This window comes from Sinocyclocheilus grahami, unplaced genomic scaffold, assembly GCF_001515645.1.
Source record: "Sinocyclocheilus grahami isolate Dianchi unplaced genomic scaffold, SAMN03320097.WGS_v1.1 scaffold8524.1, whole genome shotgun sequence".
Lineage (NCBI taxonomy): Eukaryota > Metazoa > Chordata > Actinopteri > Cypriniformes > Cyprinidae > Sinocyclocheilus > Sinocyclocheilus grahami.
The window spans coordinates 789-1,929 of NW_015512095.1; the positions used below are offsets into that span (position 1 = coordinate 789).

General features: G+C 42.1%; 1 protein-coding gene across 1 annotated transcript in view; it reads right to left on the reverse strand.

The window, feature by feature from the left end:
• Positions 1 to 712: 712 nt before the first annotated feature.
• Positions 713 to 1,141, reverse strand: part of LOC107578046 (laminin subunit beta-1-like) — a gene marked incomplete at both ends in the record, with an annotated part of 5,798 nt that continues 5,369 nt past the window's right edge. Inside the window, 2 exons of the mRNA XM_016264045.1 lie at positions 713 to 876; positions 1,062 to 1,137. Of these exons, the coding sequence (XP_016119531.1) occupies positions 713 to 876; positions 1,062 to 1,137 (240 nt within the window). The remainder of the gene's footprint in view (positions 877 to 1,061; positions 1,138 to 1,141) is intronic.

Consider the following 1,141-nt stretch of genomic DNA (forward strand, 5'->3'; position numbering starts at 1 on the left):
TAGTATATTTATTATTTAAGACTCTGCATTTGAATAAACTGGACTTCCCAATGCTTAATATGAGAGAGAGAAGACCATTTAAGTTATCGTTTAATTATTACTATTTAATTTCGCTCAGCTGTAAAAATAAGCGCTAGAAAAGCTTAGTTTTAAAAAACAAGTAGTAGCTACATTTAGTTAGTTACTCCCCAACACTGTTCAGTTACATACGACTGCACTTGGTGCAGTTTCACAGGGTTCTGCAAATGTACATGCAAGGTGTGAAGTGCATGAGCCATGCGCTAGGGAGGGATGGGAGGGGAGGGGTGATGGAGGTCGGCAGCAGAGGTGGGGTGGGTCTCCATGGTTACTCACGCTTGAGGACTGCCCCTGCAGAGCGCTTTACAATCCCTGTGTCCAGTTGAGGAGGGCACAGGAGATAACACACATGATCACAGCACTGTCTGATCAGAGTGACAGTGGCCTTTATCTCTGATTATGGCATTTTCTGCATCCTATCCAGATGCAGATGGACTCAGGGTGTTAAATGGCAATATAAAGCCCAATTAAAACACTTATTAATTTGGGATGTCATACAAGAAGTACATTAACCCATTGCATGCATGTAAGAAATGCAACTGCACATGATCCAGACCTCATCTTAATTCATTTTAATCCATCTAACTGTGGAAGGAAAGAAAATTCTGTTTAAAAATAAACAGGTTAAAAATACCTGTGTAACCCTGGTTGCAGTTGCAGACCACCTGTTGGTTGCGGTTGTCTTGGTAACAAGAGGTAGAAAAGTGACGTCCGCTGTCGGGGCCCTCAGGACAGGGGCAGGGCCGACACTGACTCTCTAAGCCAAGTGTCGGGTTTCCATAGTAACCATTAGCACACCTGTGGCAAGAGGTATTTATCACATTAGTTAGACAGAGAAACATTCAAGAAAAATCAACCCTTTTCACTGTGTGCCTGCAAGCTTTAAAATATTCTCAAATATCTTTAAGTGTCCTCTAATGATAATAATTATCAGTTTAACCATACAGCTTAAAATGTCAATAATGTCTGTTTTTTCCTTGTACCTGTCACATTTGTCCCCGGCTGTATTGCTTCTACAGTTGATACAGGCTCCAGTCCTCTGGTGGCACTCGTCAGCATGTCC